Consider the following 11056-nt stretch of genomic DNA (forward strand, 5'->3'; position numbering starts at 1 on the left):
TGGGAGACGGACGACGCGGCGTGGCCTGCCGGGCGATACCGAGGGATGGCCTCGTCGCTCTGTCTCTCTCGCACTCCGCGGGGCGTCCCGCGAGGCTGGGAGACGGACGACGCGGCGTGGCCTGCCGGGCGATACCGAGGGATGGCCTCGTCGCTCTGTCTCTCTCGCACTCCGCGGGGCGTCCCGCGAGGCTGGGAGACGGACGACGCGGCGTGGCCTGCCGGGCGATACCGAGGGATGGCCTCGTCGCTCTGTCTCTCTCGCACTCCGCGGGGCGTCCCGCGAGGCTGGGAGACGGACGACGCGGCGTGGCCTGCCGGGCGATACCGAGGGATGGCCTCGTCGCTCTGTCTCTCTCGCACTCCGCGGGGCGTCCCGCGAGGCTGGGAGACGGACGACGCGGCGTGGCCTGCCGGGCGATACCGAGGGATGGCCTCGTCGCTCTGTCTCTCTCGCACTCCGCGGGGCGTCCCGCGAGGCTGGGAGACGGACGACGCGGCGGGAAGGAAAGCTCGGCGATGAACGGCGTTGTTTGGCCGTAATCAAATCAGATGCCGCGATGACCCGCGATGCCGCGATAGTGGGCGGGGTGGGTGGGCGCCAAGCGCCTCGCCAGGCCATTAGTGCCTGCATAGCGCCGCGCCGCTCCGTCTGTCCCGCGGGTGCGAGAGAGACAGGCACACAGGCGTATCGGTTGCAGCGGTGGCGGTGCGCGTCGATACGGATCGGGCCGCCCTCCCGCCACTGCTCCTGATGCGCCGCTTTCTTCTCTCTTTGTCTCGCGCAACCTCTCCTTGTCGTCCTTCCCCGCGCCGCCCGCCCGCCGCCCGCCCGCCGCCCGGGCCGCACCTGCCCGCCGACGCGTTGCGACTCCGCCATGCTATATGCCTATGCTCACACTTGCGCACTTGCACACCTGCCCGCGGGCGCGGTCCCGGCGGGTCCCATAGGGTGCAAAGGTCAAAAGGTCCCGGCCCGTGTCGTCAGCGGCCTGGCAGTGCCTGGCAGCCCGATCGCGGCGGCCGCACCGACCGGGCCGACGCGGCGGCGGCGCGGCGGCGCGGCGACGAGGAAGCGTGGAGTCACGGATGCGCGTGGCGCGTCGCGGGCTAACATTAGCGGCCCGTCCTTGGAGGGCCTCGAGGATGCGCGGCGCGGCGCGGCGTCCCGGCGGCCTGATTCACCCGCGGAGGAGCACAGTGCACACACGAGGACTCACCGCGCTAGCATTGACTTTTCCGCACTGTGATCTGCCTTGCGAGTTATCAGCTCCTACACCTTTAAAAGGGCAGTCTATTAGTGCCTTCCCTGCCGTTCGCAGGGAAGGATGTTCAGAAAGTGGCATGTCCTCGCGGCGGCAGGAGGCCTAGCGCCTGCGAAGCGCGGGTAGGCCCCCAGGCCGCACACACCCGTCGGCGCGCGGCCTACCCTCCAGGCGGCGTGCCTCGATGGAGTGCAAGTCGAGTGCCACGGCGCTGCGGACGACGACGACAACGACAATAAGAGATTTACGGCGTGTGCCGGGTGGCGGCCGTGGCGGGTCACCGAGGGCGTCCCGGCCGTCCCGGTGCAACCTGCTACCCGGCGCACCGCGGCACACTGCCAGTGGCCACAGCACAGTGGGCCAGAAGACCGATGGAGGCGGACAAAATTCTTGACGCGTTTGGAGCTCCGGAGTCACTTTACAGGACTCGAACCGACCGTGTGACCCCACCAATTGATTCCTCGTTCGAAGAGCAATCATTGGTAAGGTCACACGCTCGGTTCGAGTCCCATTAAGCGACTCTGGAGCTCAAAACGCGTCTAGAATTTCGGCCGCCTCCACCAGTCTTCTGGCCCACTGTGCAGAGGCACGCCGCGCTCTACAAGGCGACCGAGTGCCAGGACGGCTCGCCAGGCGAGCGAGCTGACCCGATGCGACCGCGTGCGCACAACGCGCACAACGCGTACAGCGAGCGCAAAGTGCATGTGCAATGCGGCGTGCCGGCGTGCATTGTGTCTGCGTGGCCGGCGGTGCGTTGTCGTGTCGAGCCGCGCGCCTATCAGGCCTATCAGCGAGTATCGGCGGCGGCATCGCGAGCCTCACGCTCACTTGTCTCGGGGGAACGATCAAGACTTCGCAGGCCGTTTCGATGTGTCTGTTGCCCAGTGCGCGGCCCTGCGCGGCCCGGGCCGGACAGAAAATGCCAGGGCAGTGTTAAGTACAGGGTGTAGGCTGCGTACGGCAGAGCCACGCGGAGGAGGGGACTGCTTGTTCAACTCCGGCAGAGTCGTTCCAGCAGTGCCCCAGCCAGGCAGCGCCCCAAGTGAAAAAGCTTGAAAACCTTTACGCCGCGCATGCGCGGTAATGCCTGCCTGTCTGACTCATTGATTATTGACACACGGCGATAACCACGCCACTGCTATAGGCCTGGCGGCATGGCGATGGCCTGCCGGCGCTTGAACCCCCGCGACGCCGAGCGCCGCGCTGAGGACACGGCGCCGGAGAGGTCAGGCGCTATGAGGACTCGGCAAGGACGCGTTGCAGTGTGGGCAAACGGGTTCCATCTTCACTCGACTTGACGTCAAGGCACCCACCGCCACCCCCTTCCCCTCCCGGCCCTAGGCTCTAGAGTGCCCGCGGCCCAGAGTGCTTGAGGCGTGCGCATGTGCATCTTATCCCATCCGGAAGTAACACCCCAGGTCACTTGACCGTAACCTAGAGACTGACAACGCGTCTCGCCTCGCGTCTCGCCTCGCGTCTCGCGCCAAGGCGGCTTCGCACGTGTCTTCTTACTTATTTTTATTTCTGTTTTATTGTAAATTTAGCTGTTTAGCATTGCGCCATCTTAATGGCGCGTCGTTCTCAGGGCGTTGTCTTGTATTGCGACTAACCGCCTGCTTTTTTGTTTGTGACAGTTCGAGATGATGAAGGTCCTGGTCGTCCTGTCGCTGGTCGCCGTGGCGCTCACGCACGCCCGGCCGCAGGGAGGCGCCCCGCCGGCCGACGAGAAGCCCATGCCGGTGAGTAGCCACGCTTCAAATTTCAAATCCACTTTTTCCTCCCGTTTTTTAGCGTGCTTCCCACGGAGAGGGAAACGCTTGCGCCGAGACACGCGCGCGGCGCGCGCCAAGGCGATGCGGATCGGGTCCCTTCCGCGGTGCGCTCGCTGCGCCACACTAACACCCTCCTGCCCTTGCAGTACGAGTTCGACTGGAAGGTGGACGACGCCGAGTCCAAGAACAACTACGGCCACAACGAGGTGGGCGACGAGAGCGGCAAGGTGACCGGCAAGTACTACGTGCTGCTGGCGGACGGCCGCACCATGACGGTGGAGTACACCGTGGACGGCGACAGCGGCTTCGTGCCCAAGATCACCTTCTCGCGGTAGAGGGGCCTGCCGGGCCGCCGCCACGCCACGCCTCGACGCGGGCCGCACTGCCCACCGACCCGCCACGTCGCCACGCCAGCCCGTGTCCGGTTAGGCGCGGCGACCCCCGAGACGACCAGCGGCTAGTCACAGCGCCGAGTCGCGGGTTCGGCTTCGACCCCAGGCTCTCCTCCGCCAGCGCCATTCGGGCTTCCATCGGGGCAGCGCACCCGCCCCCTCCTCCTTCCCCTCCGTCCCGGTGGCCCCACGCCACAGCGCCACAGCGAGCCACCGTTCTGCTCATGCACAATTTCCCGCCATAGGAATTCCACGCTGTTTCGCCGATCAGCATTGCGGCCATCGCGGCGTGCGGAGAAAACAAGTGCGAAGTGTTCACACTGCCGCCGCCTCGCCTCGCCCGCGCACTGACGCCCTGGGAATTATTGTTCCTACATTCAATGTTACCCACCAGTGCCTTGACTCTGTTTTTTTCTTCATATTTTTTTTCTACCTCTCTCCTTCTCTTTGCCATCCCTGACGGAGGACCCGTCGTGGCAGGTACCTCCGTCCGGACAGGAGACCTGCTTTTGTGATAATGTAATGTAAGAAGATGCAGCGGCATTCAGCCCCGTTTTTTTTTTCAATTTATGTAATTTTGAAAAATAAATCAAAACTGCCATATCCATTGTACAACACAGTCAGCGAAAGCCGTCGCGAACTGGCGAAAGCCACACTCAAGGGCTTCGGCCATCACCAGACAGGCTGGTTCTACCACCGCCCAGCATTCGTTGCAGACTTTGTTGAGTTAGTGAATAAAAATGTGTTGATCTTTTTTAAACAATCGAATGTGCGTCATTCTTAAGAAGCCCTTCATCCAAAACGATCCCCACAAACCACCAACTCCCTCCTAGGCCAGTACAGGCGGAGACCTTGCCGCAGAGCAGAGTACGGCGGGCCTTCCCTACGGCAGCGCAGTGCAGCGCAGTGCAGCGCCAACGTCGCGGGTCCGAGTTCGAACGCCGTTTCCTCGTCACGCACACACAGCCGCACCCTTGACTCACCACACACCCTCGCCCTCGTCGCCCCGCGTCGCCCAGCCTTGACACGGTCGCTTGCAATTCCCGCCAATTTCGATTTCGATGCCCCGAGCGCTGGCAAATTATTGGCATCAACTTGGCCGGGCTCGAGGCGCAGCGCGCAGCCCCGCCGTGCAGACTGGTTCCGAGACGCGCTTTCATCGCCCCGTGAGCGCGAGAGAGACAGTGGCCAAAGCGCCTCTTGGGATCATAGTCTGCTGCGCAACGGCAGGGGCCCTTTCTGGCTCGCTTACCCTGGTCTCCATCGGCGGGGCCAGGCCGAGCCAGGCCGAGCGGGCGAGCCATCGGCACCCCCGGACCGCCTTGACATCTCCCTGCAGTGGCGTCATTACCGTCATTACCATTCCGCGTCCGGCCGTCCGTCTCCACGGAGATGCGCAGCACGCGCAGCACGAGGCGCCAGAGCGTGGCAGCGGCACCACGCAGGGAGCAAGAGCAGCCATGGAGCCACATGGGTCGACGCGGGGGCCAGGCCACGCGCGGCTGCAGGAAGGGTTGCCTACGCGCCAGGCGAAGCTCCTTGTCCATCCGCCCCGCCAGCAGACGCGAGGCTGCAGGAAGGATTGACTATGCGCCAGGCGACGCGAGCCTGTGGCTGTGGCCGCCCGGCCCGCGGATGCCCGCTGGCACGTCTACCTTACCTGGAGGGAGGCCCGCGTCATGATGACTGCCGTGGCCGTGGTGTCGAACTGGGGCCGGCCCGCGCGCCCTATCATCTGCAGCAGCTGGCTGTCCGAGTACTCCTGGTAGCCGCCGCTGCCGTAGAACTGGGTGCTCTTCACCACCACCAGGTGGGCCGGCAAGTTGACGCCCATGGCTGAGGGGCACAGACACATGAATTTATGCTGCATGTTCAAGCCGGAGTACGGGTACAGTGCTAAAGGAAGGCGTACCTAGAGTGGAGGTGGCAATGAGTACAGGAAGCAGGCCATCACGGAAAGCTTTCTCAAGAAGGTTTCGATCACTCATGACCAAACCAGCATGATGGCATCCAATGCCAACCATCAATGACTCTTAAAAAAATAATTCAGAAAAATTGTATAAGACCCTTGATTGTGCAATAGTTGAAAAATTATACAGTAAATTAACAAAATTTGGCAGAGGACTTACCTCTGACCTTTTTATCAACAACCTGATCACTTAGTTGCAACAGTTCTACTTTCTGATTTTCTGTAAAGTTGAACGTGATCATTTTGGCCAATACTTCTGCTGTTGCAAGCACACTTTTACGAGTGCTGCAAAATACCTTTGAAGATAAAGAAATATGAATAAATTGATTACAATACAAGAACTGTAACAGGGATTGAAACAAGTGAAACAGAGTACCACATTTACTTACCAGAGTTGGTTTTCCATCTGAATACTGAGATATTATTGGTTTAAGTTTGTAACTAAGATGAATGTCAAACATGTAACTGCCTCCCTTCTGTTCATAGCCTTTCACAATCTTTGTCAACTTGACTGGGCGCATTTCCTCATCAATTCTGGGAGGAAAAAACATTAAATGAAGTGAAGTTAAAATATAATTAGAAGGGGTCAAATATAAGTCAAAGATACTGACTTGAAAAGCTTAGCTGAGCGTTCATGATGGCTGCCCAACCACTGGGCAAGATCTTCTACATTTGGAATGGTTGCCGAGACAGCAATAAATCGAAGGCTTGGCAATGATTGGTTGTCTGAATACTGCTGGAATTTGAGCATCTTCATCCGACTAACAACAGCTTCAAGAGTTGGCCCTCTGGTTTCATCATTTAAGATATGAACCTTCGACAAAAATTAATGTGATTAAACAAAAAAGTAAAACCTCATATTATGACTTAACAAGTCGTAGAAGTGGTACCTCATCAATCAAGAAGAGGCGGACCGATTTCATAAGACTCGCATGATCTCTCCAACGTCGGGTCAATGAATCCCACTTTTCTGGGGTAGTCAGTATAAGTTGATGTTTCTTTAAATAATCAAGATCAGTGATCTCTGAGTCTCCTGTTACCTCCAAACAATTTATGTTCAGCTTTGCAAATTTCCTCGCCCAGTCATGCAACTTTTCAGTGCATAAAGCTTTCACAGGAGCCACTGCACCAAAAAGTGAGAAAAATAAACAAACAACATATTGATTTATGTATAAAATTATTGAAATTGATAAAACATACTGTAAACTATCTTAAAGTCATCTTGAACTGAGGAGCTTTCAAAGGACATAAGCAAATGAATTATAGCCAATTCAAATAACACAGTTTTTCCTGATCCAGTAGGAGCAGTTACCACCAAGGGTTCACCTACAAAAGAGGAAATAATGAATAACTATATGATAAACTGTAAGTCACATAAATTCTAACACAAAAAATATTTTTCTTTACTTGAATAAAACACGACATCCATGACCATGGACTGTATCCGATTGAAGCATGGGTAATCTCCGAAGACATGTCGGTAGCGTTCAGCTTTGAATAGTTAAGAATAAACGCAGGATGATGGAATTTTCATTAGCATGATTAACATGAGGGCTTGGGTGCACTTGTCACAATGTTGCAAGGAAGGATACGGATCTCTTGAATTGATCGGAGCCCATTCTCAAGAAACTGAGGCCTTGGCCGATTAGTCACAGATGAAGAATTCATGCTTACATGTCCACATGAAAACCTGTAACTTGTTAGATGGTTTTGGTTGCAGATGGCCATTCAATCAGGAAAAATGCATTTACTTACGAGTAAGAATTTGTCGGGGGCTCTTTGTGAGTAGGTATGTCGTCTGCATCTAAAGACATGGGCCCCGAATCTTGACTGCTGGAGGGAAACTCGGAAGCGGGTCCGTTCACACTATCTTCATTTTCATTCATGGTGAATGAGAAATCGAGGAAACAAGTGATTTAATCCATTTTAAACTTAACTTCTACAGTCTACGTAGAATGGCAGCATGGTGAAACTTTGAAACTCCTTTTCCTTCGTCCGTAGTTCAACGGCTCAGCTGGCAGCCTCCCGAAATTTGAAATAGGGCGGGTGGCGCGGTGGGAGATCTGGGTGGCCGTGGCCGCAAGCGCGCCAGTCCACCACACTCAAGCAGGCCGTGACTGGCCTGTCGTCTGTCAGCTGTTTTCTTGCCGCGCTGTGTTATCTTATCAACTCGGATTCGAATAGCAGAGACAGCTGGACCGAAATCTCGTTCCTGTCTTACCATGGAATCATTTTGCTCTCATCTACCGAAAGTTGTAAGAACTAATTTATTGCACACCCTGTGTTACGCATGTGACTGCCTCTCTTTTGTACTCGTAACCTCTAAAGCCTTTTGTGTTACCGATGGTTCTTTCATTGATTGTCATAGTACCTTTAGTATTTCTTTGACTTCCTTGTTCCAGGAACTCCATGCTCATCTCAATGGATCATTAAGTCAAAAAGTGCTCTATGAGCTCTACATGTCTGATCCAAATATTACCAAGAGTGACGATATTATTAAACTTATTTCATCTTTTCATTCTGGTGAAGAACGAACTTTGGAGGAGTAAGTATTATGTTTCTCTAATTACGCTTGTAAATGTTGTTATATCTCCCAATTTACTTTTTTTATTTCAGCTGCTTCAAGGCATTTGACATTGCTCATGCTGTAACTGTGACCCCAAATGCTGTTAAGAAAGTAACGAAAGACGTAATCTGTGAATTCGCTGCTGATAATGTGATGTATTTGGAAATTCGCACTACACCAAGGGCAGTTCCAGGTGCAATGACAAAAACCCAATATATCCAAGCAGTTATTGATACTATTCAGTGAGTTTTGACAAATTATCACACAAAGTAAAATGGTTTGCTGATTTTTTTTCTTCTACTTCAATTTATGCTATATTCTTATTTTACTAGGGAAATACCTACTTTCATTGGTCCAGATAAATTTATCGTTGTTAAATTGCTCCTATCTGTAAATCGTCGAGAAGGCCTAACAGAGGCTGAGGAAAATATAAAAGCAGCTATTGCAGCACATGTCGCTTATCCTGAAGTTGTTGTTGGAGTTGATTTGAGTGGCAATCCAAGCTGTGGCAATGTGACAGATGAAATTTTGCCACTGTTTACCAATGCTAGGGTCTCAGGACTAAAAATTGCTTTGCATTGTGCTGAGGTGAAAAGTCATTCTGTTCTGTTTTTAATCCCCTGCCTTATAAGTTTTCATGTTTTAAAAAATCTATTTTGCCCCATTGTATTCTTAGATACCTAATGAAGATGAAGTGGAAGCAATATTAAAATTCAAAGCAGACCGCCTTGGCCATGGCACCTGCATTCACCCCAATTATGGCGGAACTGACAAATTATGGAGTTTATTCCTGCAGTACAGAACACCTCTAGGTACAGCTAATTACTTTTTATGACAACTTAGAGTTACAAGTCCATGATTTTATTCCTTTTTTTTCTTCTTTTCAGAAGTGTGTCTGACATCTAATTTAAAATGTCAAACTGTTGAGAGTTACGAAAAGCATCATATACAAAAACTCCTCCCCATCCAATATCCAATTGTCATTTCTGTAAGTCATAAATTATCCATCCAAATCTGTTTCTCCCTCAAAAGTTTACAAAAAGTTATCTGTCTTTTTTCATTTCTGTTCTTTCAGACTGATGACAAAGCTGTGTTTTCAACCACTCTTTCAGAAGAATTCAGAGTAGTTGCAGAGACTTTTAGTCTTTCCAAGATGGAATTATGTAATTTTACTCAAAAAGCTATAGAAGTTTCTTTCGCTTCATCTGACGAAAAAAAGTTATTGCTGGACAAACTGTCAGATTTTAAAAGGCAACAAGGCCTTCTGTAGAAATATAACTATTTTTAATTTGTCTAATTTATGCCGTGTTCTGTGGAGGAAAATAAAGTTAATTTCAAACTTTTACTCATTTTTGATGAATGTAAAATTGTCTCCGTTTTCTTTTGCACATTTTGGGACCTGTGCAAAAACAAGCGTATGAACATTCACTAGCCTGATTCCGATACTCTCATGCCTTTACGAGTGTATCGGGAAGACTGCAGTGCTGGGCATATGCGGCGACGGAGGGCAGAGCCAACCCTTTGGCGCCCGGGAGGTAGGCAATGCTCTGGATGTGACGGCACGCGTGTGTTCGGGTTGCCTATCCAGCATTCGCAGGCGCTTTCCGAGTCTCTTCATAAGTCTCTCCTGGCGGCCCATTCAGTTCAACATTCTTCGTGCTTGTATGCATCAATTAGCATCACTTTGTCGGCGGTAAGGCCATCCAATCTAAATCTAATCTGCATTTGGCGGTAGGAGTATACAGTTTAGCGACAGCAGCAAGTGGTTGCAGTATCTCGAATTTGACGAACGTGATGATTGAGACCCAGAGTGATACGAAAGATAAACGCTTGGCAACGAGAAATAAGCGAGGGCCTCCACTCCAGCCGTGGCGAGCCAAGTACTCGTCGCGTGACGCGGCGTGACGCGCTCACTGAGTCAGATCGGCCAACACTGAGCGAGAGAGAGGGAAGTCAGAGACAGCCGGAACGCGATAACAACAATGTGCCGACATTCACCGGGTTCAAGTGTAGCCGATGTTGTTGTGCCTGGAGTGGTTTTATGGGGGTAGTCCGTGGGTGTTGCCAGATTTCGCGGGAAAGATGGAGACGACCAAGAGAGCGGCAGAGTCATTTATTGATGCGACTTGTTTTAGGCGGTGCCTTGGCAGTCCCTGAAGGCGAAGCGGGCGTCCTGGAAGACCTGGGGGATGATCTCCATGATGCACACGCTGATGTTCTGCGGCTCCGAGAGGCAGACGCCCACCACTCTGGCGGCGACCGAGAAGGCCTCGCGGACGGCCGACAGCAGGCAGCTGGCCGTGGAGACCAAGTTGGCGGGGACGGCTGTGATTGGACAGTCGTCAGTTTCAAGCTCAAAAATGGGGACGGCCGCTTCAGTTGAGGCGCGGATCCAGGGGGGGGGGGGGGGGGGGCAAGGCGGTGGGGCCGCCTGAAAGGTAGACAACTAGTCGCACTTAGCCCCTGTAGGTAGGCAACTTTTGAGACATCGCCCCCCCCCCTGAACCCGTCTCTGGATCCGCCCTTGCTTCAGTTGCAGAATAAAGCTTACCCTTCTCCACTTGGACGACGCCGTTGTAGTCAGCAGCCTGTCGACAGAGGTTACAATGGAATTTTGAGGCAGACGCATTTAAATTGCAGAGACGGGGCCGTGGCGAAATCCACCAACCTGCGCCAGGGCGGCGGCGACGGCCACGACGAGGAAGACGAGAGCTGCTTTCATGGTGATGCCTTTGAAGGAACTGGCTGGCATCCGCAAGCAGAGGGCCTTGTCTCTTCGATCGGACCAAATCGATAAAGACGGTCAAGCACCTGCTCGATAGCGAATGATTTGATTTGTTTTCGATGATACGCTCAATGTCAGTGAGTTAGGTCGTCAGGGAATTCGTTCCTACTGTGGGGGGAGAAATTTCTGTAAGTGGTCTTTAAATCGCAAGCTGACAACTGCCATTTGTACGTCCAACCGGTGCTGTTGTCCAAGGGCAAGAGGTCAAAAATCCGAGGTCTATTTATCAGGTGCAAATCTTCTGCGCCACGATTTCAAATCGTCCGTTTTGACGCGGCAGTACCGGTGCGCGTGTGCGCACGCGTTGC

The 11056-nt window shown here is 53.4% G+C and overlaps 3 protein-coding genes across 3 annotated transcripts in view; 1 reads left to right on the plus strand and 2 right to left on the minus strand.

Moving 5' to 3' along the window:
* The window catches only part of LOC117645973, a 29036-nt gene extending 21614 nt beyond the window's left edge, over positions 1-7422 (minus strand). The window contains exons 1-10 of the mRNA XM_034386563.1: positions 7153-7422; positions 6990-7087; positions 6805-6888; positions 6598-6723; positions 6288-6520; positions 6009-6211; positions 5787-5931; positions 5558-5693; positions 5341-5460; positions 5089-5264 (exon numbers count right to left, since the gene is read on the minus strand). Of these exons, the coding sequence (XP_034242454.1) occupies positions 5089-5264; positions 5341-5460; positions 5558-5693; positions 5787-5931; positions 6009-6211; positions 6288-6520; positions 6598-6723; positions 6805-6888; positions 6990-7087; positions 7153-7283 (1452 nt within the window). The 5' untranslated portion in view covers positions 7284-7422. The remainder of the gene's footprint in view (positions 1-5088; positions 5265-5340; positions 5461-5557; positions 5694-5786; positions 5932-6008; positions 6212-6287; positions 6521-6597; positions 6724-6804; positions 6889-6989; positions 7088-7152) is intronic.
* A 71-nt stretch (positions 7423-7493) lies between these two features.
* LOC117647294 (adenosine deaminase-like protein) lies at positions 7494-9308 on the plus strand. Its single transcript, XM_034389004.1, has 7 exons — positions 7494-7652; positions 7800-7942; positions 8014-8205; positions 8296-8551; positions 8640-8775; positions 8851-8951; positions 9039-9308. The coding sequence occupies exons 1-7, from the start codon at positions 7620-7622 to the stop codon at positions 9231-9233; spliced, it is 1056 nt and encodes a 351-aa protein (XP_034244895.1). The 5' UTR covers positions 7494-7619; the 3' UTR covers positions 9234-9308.
* A 751-nt stretch (positions 9309-10059) lies between these two features.
* LOC117647383 lies at positions 10060-10796 on the minus strand. The gene is made up of 3 exons (XM_034389110.1): positions 10632-10796; positions 10515-10551; positions 10060-10288 (listed from the first exon to the last, which is right to left on the minus strand). Exons 1-3 carry the CDS (start codon positions 10713-10715, stop codon positions 10095-10097), a joined length of 315 nt encoding a protein of 104 aa, XP_034245001.1. The 5' UTR covers positions 10716-10796; the 3' UTR covers positions 10060-10094.
* Positions 10797-11056: the final 260 nt, after the last annotated feature.

Source organism: Thrips palmi, unplaced genomic scaffold, assembly GCF_012932325.1.
Source record: "Thrips palmi isolate BJ-2018 unplaced genomic scaffold, TpBJ-2018v1 HiC_scaffold_10, whole genome shotgun sequence".
NCBI lineage: Eukaryota > Metazoa > Arthropoda > Insecta > Thysanoptera > Thripidae > Thrips > Thrips palmi.

Coding starts and splice junctions, on each gene's coding strand:
- LOC117647294 (XM_034389004.1), top strand. CDS start 7,620: ATGGAATCATTTTGCTCTCATCTACCGAAAGTT. Junction 8,552..8,639: donor TTGCTTTGCATTGTGCTGAG/GTGAAAAGTCAT, acceptor TTGTATTCTTAG/ATACCTAATGAAGATGAAGT. Junction 8,776..8,850: donor GCAGTACAGAACACCTCTAG/GTACAGCTAATT, acceptor TCTTCTTTTCAG/AAGTGTGTCTGACATCTAAT.
- LOC117647383 (XM_034389110.1), bottom strand. CDS start 10,715: ATGCCAGCCAGTTCCTTCAAAGGCATCACCATGAAAGCAGCTCTCGTC. Junction 10,552..10,631: donor TCGCCGCCGCCCTGGCGCAG/GTTGGTGGATTT, acceptor CTCTGTCGACAG/GCTGCTGACTACAACGGCGT. Junction 10,289..10,514: donor CGTCGTCCAAGTGGAGAAGG/GTAAGCTTTATT, acceptor GTCCAATCACAG/CCGTCCCCGCCAACTTGGTC.